The 22512-nt window shown below is 34.6% G+C and overlaps 1 protein-coding gene across 1 annotated transcript in view; it reads left to right on the top strand.

Annotated features, from left to right (window-relative positions):
• Positions 1-22512, top strand: part of PSMD14 (proteasome 26S subunit, non-ATPase 14) — a 48173-nt gene that overhangs the window by 14268 nt on the left and 11393 nt on the right. The window contains exons 4-7 of the mRNA XM_057423675.1: positions 8814-8885; positions 9201-9320; positions 10313-10383; positions 11343-11493. Of these exons, the coding sequence (XP_057279658.1) occupies positions 8814-8885; positions 9201-9320; positions 10313-10383; positions 11343-11493 (414 nt within the window). The remainder of the gene's footprint in view (positions 1-8813; positions 8886-9200; positions 9321-10312; positions 10384-11342; positions 11494-22512) is intronic.

A 22512-nucleotide genomic window follows, 5' to 3' on the forward strand; every position in this document is an offset into this window, starting at 1 on the left:
GGGTGTGTGTTTTGTTTTTCAAACAACTCACCTTCCTACATACTGCCACTGAGTCTTCCAGTTCACCTGCTTGTCTCCAGAGGACCAGCTCTTCACAACAGGGAAGAGGCATACAGAAAGAGCCGAGTGCTTTCATTTACATATTGAGTAAATCCCTTGTAACTGCTCTGCCGTACGAAGTGTACTTTAGGGTGACCTCAGACAGCACCCGCTAAGGACTACTTTACCTTCTTGGCAGAGCTGCTGTTTAGAATAAGGTAATTAAAAATCTGCATTAGAACAAGACTTCCAGAGATAGACCAAATCTGCAAATGCTGACTTGTTATCTGCCTTGAGGCTCTTGTTTCTAAATCCCAGTGCCCATTACCCAATATGATAGTGCTAGGAATAGAAAATGGGTTAGTCCTGGGCTTATTCTGGAGTGAAACTGACCTTCGTATTTTCTGGATTTTCTTTTTACCCAGTAGTTTGAGGTTGGAAAAAACAGTTCTTTTCAAAAATATGTACAATGTTACTGAGGATCTTATGGCTTTTTGTTAACAATAATGTTGTCATAGACTCTTAGAAAGGTTTGGGTTGGAAGGGACCTTTAAAGATCATGTAGTCCCGCTTATCCTTATGCTTGATAATAAGGAATATTCATTGCAGTGATGCAGCATACCTTCCCATGCTTTTTTGTTTGTCTTGAATTTGTCTAGAAAAAGCACTAGAACTAGGGAAGATTACGCTTAAGAGGCCATTTCATGCAAGAGTTGTTGGGAACAGTGCAAAAAGTCTGATTACTGCAAATTATATCAAGGTGATATGTATATAAACAATTTTGTATCATGAATGCATGTTAATATTGGTTAATAAATACTGATTTCTAATAAAAAATAGACTAAGTAGAATAACTTTCTGTAAAGTACATTGTGGTAAAATTAAGCTTATCGGACCTCAAAATAAATTCAGCTAGCATTTCCTGGTAAACACATATAAATAAATTCAGCTAGCCAATTCCTGGTAAACACATATTTTTCTTAGTAAGCTTTAAGCCTCAGTCTACAAGAACATTTCAATGGTAGTATTGGAAAACATTAATTTTCTGTAAAACACCTCTTAGTTTTTTGACAATTTTTGGCAGTTGTAATACGCTTTGCTCATCTATCCTACAGGTAGATGTGAAATCCTGCATGCACCCATGTTGGTGGATGACTATACCTCTTCCATGAAACTTCACAAGAGATTACTGATAGATGGATAGATTAGAAACATAACCTAAAACTTCAGTGGCATTCTTTCTTTAACTAAAACTCTGAGTTTCTCTGTGGAGATTCCCAGTGAACTAGAGATTATTTTTGTTTGAAGTTTTGCTTAATTAAAAAAAAACAAAAAACAAAAAACAACAAAAACCCCATAGAAACAAACCCTCCAAACAAACAGAAAAAGTAAGCAGTAGAGTTTTGGCTCTGCACTGAAGAGGTGTTTGCAAACTGGTGATCCCAACCCATTTAACCAACTGCTCAAAACTGGGTTGTTTTTTTTGGTTTTGCTTTTTTTTTAAAGGAGGGGAGATGGGAAACCTTATATATTCCAAGTCCATCTGTATTGCTGTTTATAGAGTTCTGTTGTAAACATGAACCTGGATACAGATTTTTTAGGAAATAGGATTTTGTAAAATGTACTGGAGCTTTTTTTTTTTTTCTTCTTTTATTCTTTTCTAGTCTAGCCTGTTAAAGTTGGGTTTGGTTTTTTTTTTGGTGGGTTCTTCCCCTCCCCCCCCCCCCCCCGGTATTTGTAATTTAAAGTACCAGTTGGTGCCATAATATTTCCCTAGTATCCCCACTCCATTCTGGAGTCTGAGACTGTCTATGAGACTAAACATATTTCTACAATTTTTATTTCATCTGACATATGGTGTAACAAGACAATGTGATCCTTTCAGAAGTCTAGGCTGTTTGTTGAGACTTATGGTATTTTGTGGTCTGTTATGTATGCTTGATTATAATTGGTATAAAAATGGGCCTAAACATACAAACTGTTTAGACATAATGCTAGCTTCAAAATATAATCCTGTTGATGTGGAATTAACTATAAAGTTCTGTGTGTACTAGTGTGAAAACTGCAATAGAATTTCCAGTTGCTAGTAATTAGTGTGATTCACAGTGCAAAGTAATATATTTTTCCCTTTTTATGAACTCTTACAATTTTTTTTTAAATTTTTTAAATGAACTGGATAATTTTCTGTGTCATGACTGATCACGTTAACTTCCTGTACTGTTGAAAATGCAATACATGGCTTCTGGTGTTTGTCATGACAATGTTGCTAGAACCATTGAGATCTGTGAATGTGGCTTAACTCCCTTTGCTGTTTCCACTGATGGAATATGTACAAATTGGTATTTTCTGTATTGTCTCAATACAGGGAAAAACTGCTCCACAGTCAGTTTGATTTAGATTTTTAGGCTTAGTGATGAGTAAAAAGCATTATGCTCATCTAAGAAATTCTTTATTCTTTATGTCAGTATATCATCATGTTATGCTACTTACTGACAAAGGGTAAGTAGAGATGAACAGTGGTACCCTGGTGAACTTTTAAGGTCTTTTTGTTATCACTGCTTTGTCTGAGTTTGTCCTCTCTGCAGGTAGTACTTTGTAATGCTTGGGGTTTCCCCCCCCTTCCCTCCCCCCTCCCCATACTAAACTATACGCTCACTGTTGGATTTACCTCCATGAAATGGTAGTTGTAAGCTCTCTTTAAGTGTCTGATCTTTGTATGCATCCTTTAATATGATAAATTATTATTTCACAATGATTGTTGTTGCATTTATACCCCAGTTGCTATTTCCAGTCCTCCATCTCCCCACCCCCCCATACTTACATGATAAAATTTATTATTACCTGAAATAATTGTCTTGGAGGAGGTAAAGAAAGGAAGTAAAGAAAAAGGGGGGGAGGGTGAATACTTTTTTAGAAGTAATGCAATTTTTTGTAGGTTTCCGTTTTCTATTAGTTAATCTTTCTCAATAGTCTTTAGATGTAACAGCTGAAAATATGTACTGAAAGGGTTAAGTCGGCATGAAAGAATTCATTTCCACTTTAATGACCTAGCCTTGCTGGGTTAGGACGATGGGGAACATGCTTCTGACTTGTACTCCTATTGCCAATTAACACCTCCTATAACAGGTTGCCTCAGCTAGTCATTGAAGCAGAGGCAGTAGAAATAGTTTACATGCAGCTTGTTTTTCACACTAGTTGTTTAATACTCACAAAATTAAACTATTAAAAGGTTCTTTCTTGCCTTACTGGGAAAGAAATAAACACTATAGCAGTCACTGTTCGCTTGTGTGTTCTATGTTCACATTTGAATTGTTCCAGTTGCAAAAAATAAAGTAGTAATGATTGTAGCAGTTCTTATATTTTAATCAGAAATATGTTTTTTGCAATAAAGTTTAGATTTGCTCTACAGCACCTAAGTTCACTGCCTTTTTTTTTTTTTAGTACAATTACCCTTGCAAAACTGTGTTTATTTGTTGAAATAGCTATGATGTATTTCAAAAATCGCCTTTTGCACTATTAGTGTGACACCAGAGCAGTGTTTAAGATCCACTTAAACAGTAGAAAGGGGATCCATTTGTGGAATATTTCTCAGTTGCTTGTGTAATTAATCAAGTCCACTTTCTATACCTATTTGAATAAATGTGGAATAGTACAAATAAAGAGCAGTGCTCTAAAATGACACTTTAGTTCACATTTAATCAGCAGGTATTTTAATAACATAATAAAATTGGCTAAATAATTGATACCAGTTCACACTAAGAGAAAGGTGGAGTAATATACCTAAAAGTGTTAACAAATTTGCTAAAAGGCCTGAGTAGCTAACACTTCAAGGCGTTAGTTTTTATCCTGTTAGAATGGCAAATGCCTTTAACACTTCGTCAACAAGGGCTGCCCAAGTAAAGGGCTGCTTTTTATATTGGATCATCTCCCTAACTGAAACAAAAATAGTATCATGCATAATTTAATATTACAATGTAATCTTCTGTTCATATCTTGAACATGATTAGTTTTCCATTACAAGTCTTACTGAGAAAATGTAAGGGGAAGAAAAGTATTTTAATAGTGGTAACTTAATTTTACTAATTATTATTAAAATTAGAATTCTGCCACTGTAAACAAAAAACAAAACCAGAATTTGGTTGGGGTTTAAGAGATGGCTGGCCACCAGGCAGCTCATTTCCCTGACTGACAGCATGTATAGTTGATTCAGAAAAACATCCATTTTCAGTAAGTAACATAGTAACATTATTATTTGAGAACAGGTTTTGAATTTTATTAATCTCTGTATCCAGTTTATGTAGGAAAGCTTGGAGAAAATAATAATTCCTTGTAGTTTTCAGATTGCATTTTTCTCCAGTCCCCTGGAGAAAAAGCTGCGGGCAGGCATAAGGAAGGCAATATTTGCTGTTCTGCAGTGGGATGGACAGACTTACAGAACTCTGTGCAGTGGGAGAGCTGTCTGACCTTTAAATACTGCAATGTAACCAAAAATACAAGCATATCTCTTGCATTGCAGATACAAATGTTTTCTTGTTTGGTTTTCTGACACCAGTTAATTTAATTTGGTGCTCTGCTTCATAAGGATGGTGGTTCTTTGTTAAAGTTGGCAGGCAGCGAAGTTTATAAACAGTGATAACAGCACATGCTGTGGAGGGTCAGTGTAAAATACTTTGCCTCCATGTAGAGATTAGCTAATAAAATCTTTCTTCCTCTTTGCTTAATGAAAAAAATACATAAACTTCTGTGGAAGACTAGCAGAAACAGGCCAAAGAAATCTCAAAACATGTAACCCATTGCTAGCTCCCACATACTGTGCAGCTAGCATGCAGGAGCTGCAACTGTCACTTCAAGACTCTGTTGGTTTATCAGCCATTTATGGAAAAGGAAGTGGTCAGAGATTGAAGTAAAGCAGTTACAGTTTCCTAAAGTCTGTTTTTCAAGTGGCGTTTTCTAAAGCCAAGTGAACTACTTGGAAGACCCAAGTTCTATTCTGTTTTAACTGTTAAAAGTTTTAGGTTAAGAATTTGAACTTTGGGGTTATAATTTTTTGTAGAAAGACAAATATATGCTTGTAGTATTTTATGTGCCAGTTAATGTTTGGTAGAAAAAGAATGTTAAACTAGATCTGGTTTATATGTCGATTCTTGATAGTTTTTGACATATGGATCCTTTCCTCCTCAAAATTCTTGAACTGGTTCTTCAGAACAATATCAGAACAATTTCAGAACTCTGAGCACCTCGTTCTAATTTATATTCAAACAAAGGAAGGAATATTAACATGAGAATTAATACACATAATTGGTACAGTGCTGTTAATTATAATTAATCTGGAGAACAGAGCAGACTGAAAGGATATAGCGAGGTCTTCACAAAAGAAGTATCTGTGACCAAAAAATTACTTAGTATGTGCTGTATTTTGTAAGACTGAGAATGAATAAACCTACATTATTTTTGTATTGTATGCTACCATTAGCTAAATTTTAAGATTTCAGGTAATTGTCTGGTTATATAAGTGTGGAAGCTAATCTTTATTTTTGCTATCATTCATGTGCTTACAACAGAACAGTGAAGTTTGCAGTTAATATTTCCTAACACTATGTATTTAAGTTCACATCTAATGAGCAGAATCATTCTCAGTGAATACTATGGTTTAAAAAACAAACAAACAAACAAAACTCCACAACTAAGCAAGTTGATTCGTACCAATGAGGCATTCCTTTATGAATTAGCAGTGTTGCCTGTTCTGAAAATGAATTGTTGACTATGGATGCTGGCAGGAGAACTTTAAGTTTTGAAAGAAGAACCTACTCTTCTCATCAAATGCCTGAAGTATTGATAAGTTTATTGAGGAAAAAAAAACATAGTAACAATCAGAAAATTATTTGGGCGTTTGAAACTTTGTCAGTCAAACAATTTAGTGTACTATTCCCTCTTCAGGACCATCACCAAGGTAAATGAGCATTTGAAAGCTCCAAGGAGTATAGAAATAATAAAAGAAGGAAAGATTAGGAATGAGTACAGTAGGATAACACCCTGCTTCAGTTCTTACCTTTGCTTAAAAAGGAAGGTAATTTAATTGCCTTGTTACAGAAACAAAATGTACTCATATTTGTGTCCTCCCTATCAGTGTTGAATCTACTGACTGATTTTTAAATAGATCTTAAAATGGGCAAAGTTATGAAGGATGAACTCTTACAAGCTGTGAACACAGTTGTCTGCATACAGGACAAAGATGAAATTAATGCCTTGGCTGGAGGAAGGGTGTCAGTGTGATCTTCATCTTAACAGATGTTAAAGGTCCTGTACAGGAGAGCCTGCTTAAGAGACACAGTTTGTGGAATAAACTTTAGTTCAAGCTCCTAGTTTTTGAGAAGCTAGTCTCAATCAAATGTTATCATTAGCTTTTCAGAAATCACAGAACTACTTACACTAGTTTTGGGGAGATCTTTTTTCCTTTTTTAATGCTATTTGAAAAAAAGGAAAACAAAAAAAAAGTGCTTTAATAGGATGCCTACTTACAATGGAATGTTAAAATCTTGGACAAATGTAGAGTATGCATGGTGATCACAGTGTAGATATTATGGTTCTTCCTAAAGCAGACTGTTACTGGTTTTGTACTTTTACCCTCACTTCAGACTCTCTCTGGTCTAGAGCTGGTAGAAAATGGGAAGAAAGCTTTATGGGTGGAAAAAGGGGGTTGTTTTCAAACTAGGATGTTGGGTTTTTTTAATTAAAACGCAACTTACGTGTCCTTTATTCTTAGCAGTGATCAAATAGAAATATGAGTCTTTGTGCTTTTCCAAGTATTAAAGCTTCTAAGTGAAAAGATAATTTAGAATAGACTTAAAGCAGGGGAGATATAGTTAAGAAAGTGAACCTACATGTTTATGGAGGAAACTCCATAGTAATAGTGTGAGAAAATCATTCGGTGTTTGAAACTTTGTCAGTCAAACAATTTGTAGTAAATCTGGAATAAGCGGTTCAGGTGCCTTGTGCACCTGAAATGTTTTGAAGAGCTGTTCCTAGAGTAGTTCTTCATTGTTAAATGTTATAGGAACACTTCTCCACTGGAACATCTCACTGTTGGGCTATGGCTAGTCAGGGAAATAGCCAGTGGAGTGGTGGAATTGATTAAAAATGGACCTTTGGCAAGGATGTTGTAGAAAGTGAAAAGTTAAACCTGATGGAAAATTGATGATGGAAAGGCCGAAGTCACAAGAATTAGCAGTGAGTAGTAAGAAGTAAGGAAAAGCAAATAGCACAAGGTGGTGATCCGTGGTATCAAAGTTGGAAATGAAGGTTTGAAGGTATTAGAAAGCAGTTGTGGTTGACACAGATCCATGCATTTATGTGAGTTTCAAAATACAAAGATAGGATTTAAATTATAAAGATTGAATCTGGAGCGAATAGAGAAGGAATTAATTGACATGGGGAGGGGGGAAATAAAAACAGCTGAATTTTGTTACTGTCTTTAAAGCATTCTGAAAACTAGATGATGTTTTTCTGTATGTTTAAAAGTGAAAGTATGCAGAAAGAACAATTGCTATACAAATTTAATATGCTGATTGCTTGCATTCCTGGGGTTATCTTCTGGAGGTGATAGCTTGTGTTGATTGCTATTTCTGTTTGATGTTGTGTGGAGGCATGTTGCACCAAATTTTTCCACTTGAAATGAAAAATCCAGAATTTACTCAAAACTTTTTTTCCCAAATTTTGCTTATGCCTGTGTAATCAAAGTTCTAAATCTTAAAATATTTCTGAAAAGACATTTTTTCCTCTTTGATCTTAAGGTGGAGTATCTTTTTACCATATTTCATAGTTGTTTTGTTGCCCTTCTAAGTTTACATCATTTAGTACAGAAGTAACCTTTTGTCCTTTCAATGGAAATTTGTTGTATACAACTTGGTAATAAAGTAATGAATGTACTGTTAATTGGCAGTAAGGAGGTATGCTTGTATGAAATTATGTAAGTAAGAGCAATATGTCTTGCTTCTTGAGAAAGGGACGTTTAAATTGCTGCCTCCTGTGTTTTTCATTTTCAACAGTACACAGAACCTGTTTCAACCAATCATTCACACCTGGGACAGTTGTGCTAATTTTTGAATAACTACTTGTAAGGCAAAGAGCAAAGTATTTTGTTCACAGCTTTTCCACCTAGGGATCGGAGGTCCATTTTTTCTCTCACTGTACCAGTGTATCTGCAAAGTACTCCCATAGCCTTTATCTGCAAGTCCTCCTTAGCTGAAAGCTGATGAAGCAAAGGGAAATTGCTGTTTGTGTTGGTGCCAGTTAATCATGCTAGCCCAGCAGCATTTACATTCACACCACTGTAAGAAACACATAGTTAATTGGAGAACTGGCCGTATTTTACAGCTGAGGAAGGTTAGCATTGTGGCAAGGCTGAATAATGGAAACTTATCTGACTCTTAGCCTGTGTGCCTTGTAGCAGGTTTGTACCTAGTTGCCAGTTTATTTGATTATTTTGATAAGTTTGCTCTTTAGATTGGTATTGTTTTGGGTGGGGGGAAACAGGGAAGGATGACTAGGTGACTTGTATTACAAAATAGGTTAGTGAAGGAAGGTGCTGTGAAGAAGCGTTTGAGGCTTGGGTGTGCTTTTTTTTGGTTTTGTTTGCAAGAACTGTATCTAACACACAAAGTCACACTTATGTATGCATTTTCCTGTAAATTTTGTAATATGGAAAAACAAAAGAAAATTATTATAAACTGCAGAACAACAACGGTGTAGAAAATAATTATTTATTCCTTTCATAGGGGCCACCGACAGATGCTCCTGCAGTCGATACAGCGGAACAGGTTTATATCTCTTCGCTTGCACTGCTGAAAGTAAGTGTTCTGTGTGTACTGCATCTGTGTATACTGTTGGAGATAGGGCACCTGACACTTTTCCAAAGTTTATGGACTTGTGCTCCTTATGTGCTGGATAGACTAATTTTTAAAATAAGTTAATGCTCTTTGGAACACTTAGTGAGAAACTGATTTTAATTACTTCTATTTTATTGGCTTTTTACTATTTTATAGTTCCTTACAGTTTCCAAAAGTGCTACAAGAGGCAAATTATCAACAAAGGCTGAAAGAACTTTCCCAAGTCAAACTTGAACCTCCTGTTAAACGTGCAGTGTCATTTGGTCTTAATTCCAGATGTTGAAGCATGGCCGTGCTGGTGTCCCTATGGAAGTTATGGGTCTGATGCTCGGGGAATTTGTTGATGATTACACTGTGAGAGTGATTGATGTTTTTGCAATGCCACAGTCGGGAACGGTGAGTTCTTTGCTGCTAGACCTTGGTTATTTTGTTTGCTTCTCTGTTTTTTTTTCTGTATGGTGAATATTTTTTAGAAGCTTTTAGTGCTTTACCTCATTCATGCAATCTTAAAGTATAATGTATGAGGTATAATTCGAACATGTCTAATAGATTTAAGTGTTTCAGTAAAAAAAATAATTCAGAGGTGTTTTGCTTTGTTTTTTTTAGCAAACACTAGTACATAAGTGTGTGTAACGATATATGGAGATATTATATTTTTATGTATAAATATATTGGTATAGCATCACTTATAAGATTTATAAGTTGATAACTTGAAGAACTCATACTGTGAGCCAAGGGAAGGATTCAAAATGTAAAAGGTTTGATTAGAAGTGTATCATGCCCTCAGTTGTGATGGTGCTATAGATAAATTTCAGACATGCTCTCTTTGAGAGATCTTAGAGTGATATGTTTCTTAAATAATATTTTTGTGATGTGAAAAGATTATTTATTTTAATTTTGAGTAAGATATTCATATTATAAAGATATTTTAGAGAGATCATGAACCAGTGGGTAAAATTGGAATTTATAATTGAAATTTTTAAATTATTTTATCCTGGGTTTATTCTGTGCATGTGCATAGTACAACTAGAATCTACGAAAAACAGAATCTTGACTAAACCTGTAGAGATACCACAGGCCAGAGTCTGCAGAACAAAAAGAGAAGGAAAAGATGAAATCCTATACCTATTTAATCATGTTTACTCATAGTAGAGATTACTTAAATAGTAATTCAAACTCCTCTTTCAGCATTTTAAAAATTACATTTAAATACATTTATAAAAATTGTATTTTACATTTAAGGGTGTTCTGTCAGGTAGTTTTAATGTAGATGGGTTGCCCGACATAGGCAGATGCTTATGAATGGTGTTTAAATTTGTGGAAAGGAAAAAGTTAAAAATATTGCTTTATGTAGAACTACTGTGGTTTTTGTTTGTCTTCTATATCAGGGTGTCAGTGTGGAGGCAGTTGATCCTGTATTTCAAGCAAAAATGTTGGATATGCTGAAACAGACAGGAAGGTAAGTAACCCTAAAGAGGGCTGACAGTTACTCCCTGCATGTTGTTTAGGAGGTACAGCTGGCTTCCCGCAACAGTAGTGATCTAGGGGCTATTAGAAATGTTTAAAAAGAAATAATTGGCCCAGAAATCAGGTAAATAGCATAGCATGTAATTCAGTCCACTTCATGTGTTTCGATTGTCAGGAGGCTGTTACTGATGTTAAACCTACAGCTTTGATTATTGCACAGAAAGATTAGAATGCTGCTCAATTTAGTATAGACAGTTACTAGACCGTATCTGCTTACAAGATTGATTTTTTGATTTCTTTTAATTAAGATAAAGCCCATGAAGTTGTAACTTACTTATGAGCAATTTTAATGAAAAGGGGAAATAATTTTGTGAAAGATCATAGTATTTTAATAAATCTTTATTTCACTCCTGCCTCTCAACAGTTGTCGCCTGCTTGCTCAAATTCTTTAACTGTGGGAAAAACTTCAAAATTAATGTTAGCAAAAAGCTCAGCAGCTGAACAGAACAGTGCAAATTGCTTTTCGACTGAGTTCCTAGTTCTACTGCTGGTTTAATTGATATTTAATCCTTTCCCACTGTTGGTTCCCGTTGTCCATGTCTGAAATGGACTTTCTGCCGTGAAAATTCAACCCTCGACGCCAAGGAGTTAAAGAGTAGATATTTACTCAAGTGCTGAAAGGGTAAAAACTGGTTCAGGAAAGGTGTGGTAACAGGGTGAAAAACTGAAAGCATGATCTACCACTGTTAATGTGCATCCCTTAATGATAGCCCTCTTTTGTCGCATTTATTCATGTTTTCACCATACTATGGTGAGTAATTTAAATATTTCTAATCGTGTTTTTTTCACAGCTCATCCTAATTTATGCCCCGATACATTACTATTTCTTGTGTTGCGTGGTTTTGTTTTTAAGAATCTTGATGTCTTGTTTCGTGTTTTTTTTTGTTTCAGACCTGAGATGGTAGTTGGTTGGTATCATAGTCACCCTGGCTTTGGCTGTTGGTTGTCTGGTGTAGATATCAATACTCAGCAGAGCTTTGAAGCCTTATCAGAAAGAGCTGTTGCTGTGGTGGTGGATCCCATTCAGAGTGTAAAAGGAAAGGTATAGTAGGCTTGCTGCCATTTATTTTTTTTTTATTTCTTTTTTTTTTTTTTTTTAAAGGAACTTCAGGAAGATTTAATATAGAAGTGCTGCAAATATGTGCAAGTTCCTGATCTTTTTCCAAGGCCTTTAAGAAAAAAAAATGTTATTGTAAATGAAAAGATAATTTTTAGTTTATTCTGCATCTTACATCAGTAGTCCTTAAATAGACTGGGCATCTTCAATGTTTTGAGTACACATAGCCAGTCATAATCCTCCCTTAATATTTTGCTGTTCAGGTGTCATTCAACATGGATGCAACTGATAATCCAAGTATGCATTGTTTCAGGTATTACATTTCAGCCACAAAATCTAAGATCAATTACTAACAGATTGGAATAGGTTCAGCCCCTTATCATGGGCACTAAGAAGGCATTGATTTATAGGCATTGCATATGATGGCTTTTAGTATCATTTCTATTGCAAATGTTTTGCGAAATAAAACTTTACAGAAGACTTGGTTTCAAGCATTTGAGTTTTTGAGAAGTGTGCAGATGAATGATTAAGTATGTTAAATGATAATGAAAAGAGATTAACTTGCAAAGCATATTGGGTTATAGTTGTCCTTTGTTGAAATCTCTTTTGTTCTTGTTTAGTTCTCTTTTTATTTCTTTCTAGCCCCATATGCCATTTTCCTATTTCCTGCCTCATGACAGCAGGGAGCAGCTCTATTATCACCTTCACAGAGCTGTCTGCAAATGTGAGAGGCAATTCGATTTTGCTCAACCACAGGGAGAGTGGATTAGAAAAACTACAGAATGTACAGAAATTGGCTAGGTGGTTTACTGCTTTAAAATACTGCTGAGGTGTTTTGTTTGAGCATGCACCCATTGTATTGTAGAATAATTATTGAAATGCGTCATGGTATGTATGGATGATATTAATGTAAATTTATAAATATTTTAAAAGGAAGTGTTCATCTTCTGTAAAGCTGTAGTATCATATTTCCTGTGAGACAGATCATATTAAAGCTACCAAACAATTTCACTAAGGGTTCCCTTTATTTCATAATAGAGTATTTGGAAGCTACAGTTGCATTTTCAGTTGGGATTTTTCTAATTCTGATTTTCATAGCAAAGTTGTTTATGTAACAGGAAATAAAAATTTAATAGCTTCTGGTTTTTTGGAAGCTATTAGACATCTAAATCAGTTTTGCTCCCTTTTAAATTGCATAATGAGTAGAAAAAAATGTAGGTAGTTTTGAGGGGGTTGGAGGGAGACCAAACAGTAGAATATTTAATTGCTCCTGACTTTTTCTATAACTTTTTTCGTTTTGCTTTTTCTTATTTTCCCACTCCAGTGGAAATGATGAAATAGGATTCTCTTTAGTTTGTCGAAATACAATTTTCAGGGCTACACTAATAATTAGTTCAGACCTAATAGCTATGAAATCCTTCAAGAAGAAAAGCTTCCCAGTAAGTCATACTACTGTTATACCACACTTGGACACTAAAGGACACTAAATGCTTTTTAGTTGTTTGTTGTTTGTTTTTTGTTTTTTTTTTCTGCTACTGTTTGACACAGATGTCATCTTCGAGGGTCTTTGTTCTCTTCAAGTAAATAATCTTTTGTGTGTTTATTTTGAATGCGAATAAATTTTTGTCCATCTAAACATTTCTCGATCATAGCTCTTACTCTTATGTCATTCCTGACAGTACTTGAGACAACTGGAAGTCTTGTAATGTTTGTTTTTCATACATGTCTAGCTGCTACAGTCAGATAAAATTATAGTCTCAGGTTTCACATTAAAAAAAAAGAAAGTTTACATCTGTCATTTTTCTGGCAAGTGCATTCTTAAAAGCTTTGAAATAAAAGGAATCGCCAAATTATGAATTCCACTACTAATTAATTTCATGATTTGGGGAGTGAGATTAGGCTATGGAATACGTATGATTTATGATCCTGATTGGCAAGATCACTGATATTAAAACCTGTTTTGATTTTAAATGAACTGAGAGAACAGATACATTAGAGCACAAGGGGATTTCTTAGGTTGGGTTTGGCTGCTTCATATGCATGGACACCTCAGTATGGCCTCCAGTGCCTCTTCATATGTTAGGTAACTCAAGCCAAGATGATTGCAGAAAAGTACCTGTTTTTTCTCAGTGCCAACAAAAGCAGAACTGCTTGCAGAGGTAATTTTGCTGGTGCAGTTGCCACTATACTGGTGGGCTTTTGCTCATGTATGTAGCTATTGAGTCCAGGATTCCTCGTTATACCTTTTACTAGCATAACTGTCTGGCAAAAAAATTATAGTGAACATGTGGCATAGAAGATTTTAATATGGTGTGTTTTGACTGAGATTAGATGTATTTAAAAACAAATTCCAAAATAACACATTAGCTAATTTTAAACCTGCCTTGGGGCAGGTCCATGCCCGTATAAAATTGCTATGTCTTATAGTCAGTGAAGCAGTCATGGTTGTGCTGGTGAAGAATAACCAGGGCAGAGGTTATTTTCATGTGTCAGGAAGTTGAAGTGAATTCTGATGAGAAACCTCAGGTTCAGTTTGACTGGCTAAAGCATTAAAAAGCAGTTTGCCCTATTACTGCTAGAAAGTGAAAACTTAACTTCTTTGTTAGCTGTCCTCATCTGGACACACATGTTCCAAACACCTAGGGATGGTGATGATGCATGATTGTAATTTAAAGATTAGAATATATACAATTCTTATCAGTTAACAAACAAAAAAAAGAAGTTATTTTATGTCTTACTAAAGCAAATGAGCAAAAATAGTCATATAAAATTCTTATAGAAAAATAAAACCCTCTTATAGATCTGTGGATTAAATGCCAAGTGCTTTAATGGCCATTTTAAGACTGATATTATTACATAAACATAGTAGGACACATGAAGGGCATGTAATTCTAAATACTGATCTTATTATTTTCCATACATATTCTTGCACATGCAGTATGCTTTTTCATGACTGTGTACCACATATAGCAATTTTTAGGCTAACAATGTACTAGTGGTCTGTGAAATAAACTAACAACAGATCAGTGAATTTTAACTGAAGGTCAGTGTTATCGGGACCCAGAGAGAAAAATCTTTGGTTTGTTGTTTTATTTTGTTTTTTTTTTTTTTTTGTTTTTTTTTTTTGTTTAGCTGTTTGATTACTATGAATGAAGTCAAAGTAAAACCTGCTGAAATATAGCCAGTGGGGCAACCTGGCTAGCTGTTGCTTCATCTTGTACTTACTAATAAACCTTTCTTTTATTCCCTCCAGTGTTCCAGTCTGTGCACTGGAAGTTGTAATTCATATTTAGAATATTCCGCAGAAGCAGTAATTTCATTAAAGATCTGCAGCAAGCTAAATATTGACATTTCATATTTATTTCCCACATACATTTTGAAATGTCTGTACAGTGAGCTATATACCTTTGCCAAAAGTTAAAAATAAATTTTTTTGGACTTTAACTTAACAGCTGTTCCTCACCTCTTAAGGAAAATATAACTACACTAAACTTACTGTAAACATAGTATCTTTAACTCCACTGGCAGTAGGAAAAAATGTGGTGGTTTTGGGGTTTTGTTTTGTTTTTTTCTTAACTGCTTTAAAATTTAAATCTTTATTATAAAAGAGTCACCATTTGAACCAGTTTGTTTTTCTGTGGTAGTTCACTGGTTTCCCGTGATTAATAATTGCTGGCATAAAGATTAGTAAAATATCCAAATTTGTCACAAGTCCATTTTGTACATCTGAGTAATTTATTGAGCTTGTGGTGCTTCGTAGGATATGTAGCACAATCTCTTATTCATACAGAAAAATTTGATGTCCATTATACCATAATTTTTTCTAGCAAGGTACTGTCAGAATTATTTGTAGGAAGATCTGTTGGTTTTGTTTTGCTTTAGGTTGCTGAGGAAAAGACTTGTCTTTCTGATAATTTTTTTATAAATTCTACTTTGCATGTTAATCACCTTCTGACTGATTAAAGCAAATCTGCTATGCATCTTTATCTTGTGCTTAAACCATATCCTGCCACTTTGATTAAAAGATTTTTACAGTGGTATTTTATCCTTATCTTACCCTCATTCAGAGGATACAATGAGAAAAAAACATGTATGTTTGGGTAGCCAAGTGAATCAGTATCATTCCAGTTGTAAATGATTTCAGGAGATCATGTAGTCCAACTTTGTGGGCCTAGTCCACTGCATTGATAGTGTCAACATAGTTCAGACCACCTCACTTAGGATTTTGTCCACTTGAGCCTTGAGATGCAACAGTCTCCTAGAAATACCTGCTGTATTTTTATTTGATACTTTATTTTTCTTGCAGTTAGTTTGGTTTTTGTTGTTGTTGGTTTATTGGTTTGGTTTTTTTTTTTCTGCAGTAAGCAGCTCCCATTTCAGTTTATTACTGTGTCCTGCCGCATACACTTAGACGAACCTTATTCTGTGGTCCAGGTAACCTCTTCTGGAATTGAAGGTTTGATACTTCATGTATTAGCCAGAATGTGGGCTGTAGTCTGAAACCATTTTGTTGAAGCAGTTTCTTTTCAGTGGAAGTTGTAAGTTGCTTTCTTTTATTCGATTTATGAGATCTTTAGAATTTTATTCTAAAAGGAGTAACAAATGTGATGACTTTATCATTTGTTCCTTTACTCATTTTTAAAGTGTGAAAAAAATATTCTTATGATGCTTCTGGAAGTCCTAAAGAGGGACAGTTACATTGTATGTTTAAAAAAAAAAAAGGGAGATAAAGTATTATTTGTCCTAAAATAGGTATTGTCTGGTGACAAAGATGTTATATCCTTCTTGTACAAATAAAGAGCTGTGGAGACGAGAGCTTAGTGGAGTTGCTGCCAGAGGTCCATAGCAAAGGTGTGTTTGTCCAAAGCCAGGGTCATCCTGAGCAAGATGAAGATCTCAAAGTCCTTTAAGATGTTAACAAAGAAAAATATCTTCAAATACTTAAATTTCTATTTAGAATGGTAAAGCAGTCTACACCTATCATAAAAGTATGGTGGCTCAAATACTGTACTTTGAAATGTAGCATTCCAGCATATTTTTAATTCTTACTGTGCTAATGAGATTTTGTCCATTTTTCAAAATGGACAGAATTTAGGTAGGCATAGGATAAAATGCTCCTGCAAAATCAGTGGTTGATCAGAGCTTTGTTTTCCATCTGCTGGATGACCAGCTCTGGAGACCTGTTCCATAAAACACTTCTCTTCCTCTTTTTTTGCCCATTGATACTTCCAAATCTAGGTGACAACCTGTGTGTAAGTAGTTGTGTATATGAGCAATATGGTTTTGTTAATACCCGATTTCAGTTTTTAATTCTCCAGAGTAATAGATGGTCATTTTGTTGAGTGCTGACCATAAGAATAGTGCTTTGTAAATACTTTTGAGATCTCCTGCTACATTTACATTCCAGTTTAGATGAAGTTTTCTATACACTACATTACCTCAATTTTCTGGCTGTGGGGAAAAGCAAACTAACTCCTTTTCCAAAACAGGTTTTGTGTTGCAGATCCTCCCATCTTAGAAAGACAAATCGGTATGGTGAATGGTTTTGTAACTTGACAGTCTAAAAGACTGAAACCAAAAGCGGACATATTTAACAATTACTACTGTGAACATTGGAATTGCCATCTAGCCTTGAGAATATTCTTCAGCTGAACATGTTTTATGCTAGTTTTCCGAATGATGCCACGTTTTCGGACCTTCACTCTTTTATTAGCGATACTACTTTGAACCTGTCCTTTTCCCTTGTTTGTTTGAATTAACCTCAGGATTGGAGGAGATGGTGACTTTTTTAAGAAGACAGGGAAAAAGAACAGTCCTTGAGATGTGTGGAGAGACTGGTGTGTCATCCCTGAAATTTGTCATTTAAAATAGCCCATTAAAAATTAAGTTTGTGAGTAGATTTGAGCCACCTAACAAGATTTTCTTTGTATACCAAACTCCCCCTCCCCACTTCATGCATTTGTCTTAGTAACCTTTATCTTAATAAATCTTCCCCAGACACAAGTGAATTCAGCAGTCATTGGGGTACAGTTTGAAAGTGTTAACAAGCCAGTAAATTGACTATTTCTTCACTATTGCTTTGGAGACATGTCTTTTTATTGTGAATTATTATGCAGATAATATTTTACAAGAAAATGTGTTTTAAAACATGTGATACCTACAATTTTATGTTGGAGTATTTTATGCCTGGAGCAACTTCTGTTATTAGAACTGGACATGCTAACACTTTTCTATTGTAAAGGGAAGATTCTAAAATGGAGAAGATAGCCAAAATTACATATTGTAAAGTTAAAATTTCAAGGGTACATTTCTGTACATTTTGTATAATGTCTAGTATATTTAGATAGTGTTACAGTACTGTGATATTTCTAAATGGTGACTGAACAGAGCATTTGGTGCAGTAACGTGCATATCAGAGGCAGAAACATCCTGACTTGATCTAGGCAAAAAATGAGTTTCAATAGAAGACTGATTTGGAGAAGAAGGAGGTAAATCTATGTTTGTGCTGGGCTTGATTACTGTTGGTTCAATAAGGATTGATGCTCTTTTTTTCCTAAAGAATCACATTTGTAAGAGATTAATTGCATCTGCACTACAGTGTTTTCAGTTCAGGATGTGTTTTTCTAAACCTAGGCATAAACTAAGGAGTATTGAACTGTTTTACTACTGCCAGTATACCACTGTTTTGTTACTGTTTTGTTTGAAAATCAGCGCTTTTTTTTAATAGATTTGCACAAATTGAGAATAACATTTTGCATATTAGTAATTTTTTCTGGGATGCCAAAACTGTTAACATCAATGCTGCTGTTCTAAAATTTGCTAGGGAACATCTTTTGAACTTGCTGTGGTCCAATTAAGTGATGTATGTCAACCTACCAAAATTTGCATAGGTTACTTCAGTTCATGCCCTTTCTTGAGACAAAAAAAGTTCCAAGAAGACTCCTTGTTGAAAAGTATTAAATGTTTAATTTCCTTTTGCTGTGGTGGATGTAGAATAGTCCATTTATCTTCCTTCATTAAGGCATATAGCTTTAAAACTTGTAGTTTTGCTACTTGGGAGTTATGGACGCATGCACTCACTTGTCAAAATAAATGTATTATACTGTAGTTCTCTCTCCTCCCAGTATGATATTGAAGTTGTATTGCGGATTTGACCACAAGTAAGCAATTCTCTAAGGATGGAAAAGGAAAATGCACATACTCCTAGGAATATATTTTCCGGAGCTAAAATTGACATTTTATAAATAATTTCCATGTTGCAAACTTCAAACTCACAATCACAGCAATTCAGTGATATGCATTTGGCATGAGTCAGTTTCAGTTCTTAGTGCTTTTCATTGGAAATGGCATAAAAAGTAAGATTTCTTTGAATTTTTTATGTTGTGGGCTTACAGGGGACAGAAGATGTTCTTCACTTGCAGTTGTCTAACAGTGCATGGCAGCATAAATAACGAAATGGTCATAAAGCCAAGATGCACTTCTCAGGTCACATGTTCCATTTCATTTTTAAAGAATCCAGAAACAAACTAAGCAGTTGATAACAGGTCAGTTGCAGGTGATAAAAGAGATTTTAGATGGGACATTACTTCTTTTGCCACACCTGGCATAACCCCATGATATCCTTCACAGAGTTGTCTTTAAGTACTGGTATGTTTGTTCATAAACATATGGCATAAACAATACATTGCTATTTGAATTCCAGGGACACAATACATTTTTAAAGATAGTCACCATATGTCACAGATTCTTCACTGGAAAAAATATTGATGTTAGAAATGCTTTAAATTTAAACAAAAAAAAAAGGCTGACTTATTTCTAACTGAAGTTTACCATTGAAACAAGTGGGTCTTGCACAACAGGACTGCTTCTTTCAGTATTGTTGGTAGATTTGATACTGGTGGCATTTAAGAATTCAATCTGTAAAGTGCTCTTGAAATTCTCTTTTTTGTGTTTTGTTTTTTTAACTACCCCACAAATTTATGAAGACTATTTTAGAAAACGTGTTAATATTTATATGGCATTCACTTTCTCAGAAGCAGCTAAAATAAGTCTGGATACTAAGCATCCTAAATTTTAATCAAGCCATTATTTTTAATAACTATGTAGACTAGAAAAAGCCAGGTTTTTATGTAGTAAGCAATTGAGGCATCCAGTGCTTGTCCTAGATTGTGAATAACTATGTATCATATTAATTATAGCTATCCTCAAATTTGTTAAATACACTGCAGATAATTGTAAATTTTGTTTCTAAAAATACATTATGCAGGCTCTACTGTGGGTTGTTGACCCCAGGGAAATGCTTAAAAAATTGCTGTATAGTTATTGTCTTTTTAGATTATTATGCTTTTTGAAGCTAAGACAGATGTACAAAAAGATGCAGTTTTTATTTTGTATTGGCAGCTTCCAAATATTTAGTATCTATTTCCAAGAGCTGCAATTAGTAAAGCATCCATGGTACTGAAATCCACACATCCCACAAGCTAATTATATTTGCAAGGTCAGATTGAATACATATTTTCAGAAAAATAAAGGGTTATATAAATGTGTCTTCTACTTGGCTGTTATATCACAGTTTGTTGATCTGGAGTATAATGTGTACAATTCACAAATTTGTCTGATAACAGAAAGTGGTGTGTGATTGTGTTTATTTTACTAACCAGTATATTCACAGCAATCACTTCCAAATATCTCTCCAGTAAAGATGTGTTAATTACAAAACAGACAAGGTCTTCTATTATATTAAAGCTACTAACAAGAAGACAGCAGGAATCACACATGTAAATAGCATCATCAACCCCTATTTTAGTCCTCTGTTTTGATCTGTGAGTTGCGCATAGACCAAAGGTGCTATTAAAGACTCAGTATATGAAATAGGCAGCATTATATGAACAAAATTTATTCAACAAGAAAACAGACCTTTAACATGAATTTAACAAGCCTGAGAAATTATAAACTCTCATATGCTGCAGATTCATGCAGTGATAATAAACAAAAAAGGAAAGTAAGAGGTTTCCTTAAGCTAGCCAAACTGCTAATGGTTTTGTTATAAGCTGTCTGCTGTGGAAATGACCTCTGAAAAGTCTGAAGACACTTATACTAGGAAAAATTAAATGGTCAGAGTGGTGAAAGAGTTGCACTGTGGAAGTGAATTTGGAAAAGAAGATCTCTACCTTCATATTTCTGGAAAATATCCCAATGGCATAGACTTTTGTTTAACTTTTTAATGTTTTTACAGAAAGGGAATTTAGCATGAAGCTTGGAACTTGTAGTTTTTACTAAAACAGGGCATGCTCCGTTAGTCAGTTTAAGTGCAATGAAAGCTTAAAATTTGTGGATGACAAATACTGACAACAAGAATCTAAGTAACTGAGTAGCGTTTTATGCTGCTTTTAATTAATCCTTGGAAGGGTTTTTTTGTTCAAAATACTGTGTCTAAAGTTTCCATTGTAGAATACGGGGTGACCATGTTGCTGTCATCTTATTGCATCATGCTTTACTTCAAAATGCCCAAACATGGAGAGGAGACTTTGGCTTGTACACACCTCCAAGTGCTCACCATGGCTTTTTTCTTGAATCTTACTGTGGCATAATTAACACCTACTTCACCCATTGCTCATTAGTACACTGGACATTAATGAGTCTATTTATTTTGAGATAATCCTCTAAAACAGGGGCTGGTCTGTGTTCACTGTGAAAAAATCAATTGCATTTCGTAAAAATGAATATGTAGGATTTATTGTTGTATTTATGTTTTTATTGCGTGTTAGCTCTAAATTTAGTCGCCAGGTTGTTGAGCATGTTAGTTTCTTTAAGATGGTTGCTATAGTGATAGCAGCAAATTCCTTTAATCTTAGTGTAGTTAAAGTATTTGGTTACCGTTGGTCGTCACAGTGCGACTGAGACAAGAAATATAATTCACACACTTTTTGTGCTCCTCTGAGATTGTAGAAATTGCAATTTCATCCATTTTTAAAGCTTAATATTTGTGATTTTAATTTTTCATACCACTTTCTGTTAGGTTAATATTTGTTCTACTTAGGAAATACTTGCATTTCATTCCTTCAGGAGGACAGATAGATCGAGCAGTCCTTTTCCACACAGATAGTACCTGAAGCATAGCAAAAATTACTTTAGTCAGAACTAAGATGCTAGAGTAATATTCAGTATCACTCAGAAATATTTTAGCAGCTAGTTCTCATATTTTAATGTGAAATTTATCCAAACATAACCTTGAGAGCACCAACTGCAATGTTGAATTTATTATCAAACCCAACTTTTTTTATTATTAATTTTTATGTAATTTTTATGACTCGAGTCTCAAAACAAATCCATGCTGGACAATGGCATTCGTTCTTGGATAAGCTCAACGTTATGTAGTGAAGTTCTTTCAGTTAGACTCAAATCTAGAGACATGGCCACTAGTAAGTTATAAAGCAGCTCCTTGTGATAATAGTATACTGCCAAGTTCATGTTCCTTGCTCCTCAGGATAAATTTTTACTTGCTTGGCTTTTTTTCCCTTTATTTAGATAGTCTCTGGAGAATTTGTGATGTGGAATTTTTTTGCTTTCCTTGACTCTTTAATTTATCCTGCCTGTTTGTTGCACTTGGGCATTTCCAGGTGCTCATAAATTAGAGCATCTGGTTAAAATGGAACACAGACACATAGAAAAGCTTGTCAGGAGTGGTTTTGAGATGGAGAAAAATCTACTAGCAATAAAAAAAAAAAAAAAAAGGAAAAAATACAATTGCTTTGTATGTTACCACAAAAAATGTATAAATATATAGAAACTTTCAGATTTTTTTGAGAATTAAGTTTTCTTCAAATTTTAATTCCTTTTTTGTAGCATTAGTATCAGATGGCATGCTGTAGCTGCATATTAAATCTGAATAGTGTTTTGGTTTGATTAATGTTCAGAAAGAAAAGTCACTGTTAACTCACTGTAATTGGGTCACAACCTAACATTTTTAATGAAGAAGATTATTTGGTACATTTTATACATGCA

This window comes from Pezoporus wallicus, unplaced genomic scaffold (assembly GCF_028554395.1).
Source record: "Pezoporus wallicus isolate ANWC-B61680 ecotype Strahan unplaced genomic scaffold, APGP_CSIRO_Pwel_v1 contig_1181, whole genome shotgun sequence".
Classification (NCBI taxonomy): domain Eukaryota; kingdom Metazoa; phylum Chordata; class Aves; order Psittaciformes; family Psittacidae; genus Pezoporus; species Pezoporus wallicus.